This window comes from Carassius auratus, chromosome 48 (assembly GCF_003368295.1).
Source record: "Carassius auratus strain Wakin chromosome 48, ASM336829v1, whole genome shotgun sequence".
Classification (NCBI taxonomy): Eukaryota; Metazoa; Chordata; class Actinopteri; order Cypriniformes; family Cyprinidae; genus Carassius; species Carassius auratus.
The window spans coordinates 9,206,403-9,207,806 of NC_039290.1; the positions used below are offsets into that span (position 1 = coordinate 9,206,403).

The window sequence follows — 1,404 nt, forward strand, 5'->3', positions numbered from 1 at the left end:
TGTGAGTGTGTGTGTTTGAGTGTGTGTGTGAGTGCGTGTGTGTGTGTCTGTGTGTGTGTGTGTGTGTGTGAGTGAGTGCGTGTGTGTGTGTGTGTGTGCGAGAGTGTGTGTTTGAGTGCGTGTGAGTGAGTGTGTGTGAATGTGTTTGAGTGTGTGTGTGTGTGTGTATGTGTGTTTGAGTGTGTGTGTGTGTGTGTGTGAGTGTGAGTGTGTGTGTGTGTGTTTGAGTGTGTGTGTGTGTGTGTGTGTTTGAGTGTGTGTGTGTGTGTGTGTGTGTGTGTGTGCGTGCGTGTGAGAGACCTGGTCCAGCGCCCGGTCCACTCTCAGCGTGTCTCTCTCTCTCCTGATCTGCTCCAGCTCTTCCTGTATCTGTCGTGTCCTGCTCTCGGTTTCTTCACGCGCAGACACTTCCTGTTTCAGCTGCTCCTGTAACAGCAGCACAGGTGCGGTCAGCTGCGGGTCTGAGGGTCACGTGACTGACGGTGTGTGTGCCGTGTGTCTCACCGTGTGTGTGTGCAGCTGCTGCGTGGCGTGTGTGAGCTGCTGCTGGAGCTGCTGTGTGTGTGTGTGTGTGTGGTGTGTCTCCGTCTGGAGCTGGTGCAGCTGTTCTCGGAGTCTGTCTGCATCTCTGCGCAGCTTCTGCTCCTCCTGCTGGAGCTCCTCCACACGCAGACGCAGCTCACACGCCTCCTGCTCCTGAACACCACCACCACCATCATCATCATCATCATCATCACCATCATCATCATCATCACCACCATCATCTTCATCATCATCTTCATCACCACCACCATCATCATCTTCATCATCATCATCATCATCTTCATCATCACCACCATCATCATCATCATCATCATCATCATCATCACCACCACCATCATCATCATCATCATCACCACCACAATCATCATCATCATCTTCATCATCACCACCATCATCATCATCACCACCATCATCATCATCATCACCACCACCACCATCATCATCACCACCATCATCATCTTCATCATCACCACCACAATCATCATCATCATCTTCATCATCACCACCATCATCATCATCATCATCATCATCATCATCATCACCACCACCATCATCACCACCACAATCATCATCATCATCTTCATCATCACCACCATCATCATCATCACCACCATCATCATCACCACCACCATCATCATCATCACCACCATCATCATCTTCATCATCACCACCACAATCATCATCATCATCTTCATCATCACCACCATCATCATCATCACCACCACCATCATCATCATCACCACCATCATCATCATCATCACCATCATCACCACCATCATCATCTTCATCAGAACCATGCATGTGGGAGGGGGGGGGGTTTGACAGTGTGTGTGTGTGTGTGAGTGAGTGTGAGAGTGTGAG

The 1,404-nt window shown here is 49.7% G+C and overlaps 1 protein-coding gene across 1 annotated transcript in view; it reads right to left on the reverse strand.

Moving 5' to 3' along the window:
* dlg4b (discs, large homolog 4b (Drosophila)) overlaps positions 1-1,404 on the reverse strand; it is a 45,393-nt gene that overhangs the window by 1,610 nt on the left and 42,379 nt on the right. The window contains exons 10-11 of the mRNA XM_026236540.1: positions 505-696; positions 301-426 (exon numbers count right to left, since the gene is read on the reverse strand). Of these exons, the coding sequence (XP_026092325.1) occupies positions 301-426; positions 505-696 (318 nt within the window). The remainder of the gene's footprint in view (positions 1-300; positions 427-504; positions 697-1,404) is intronic.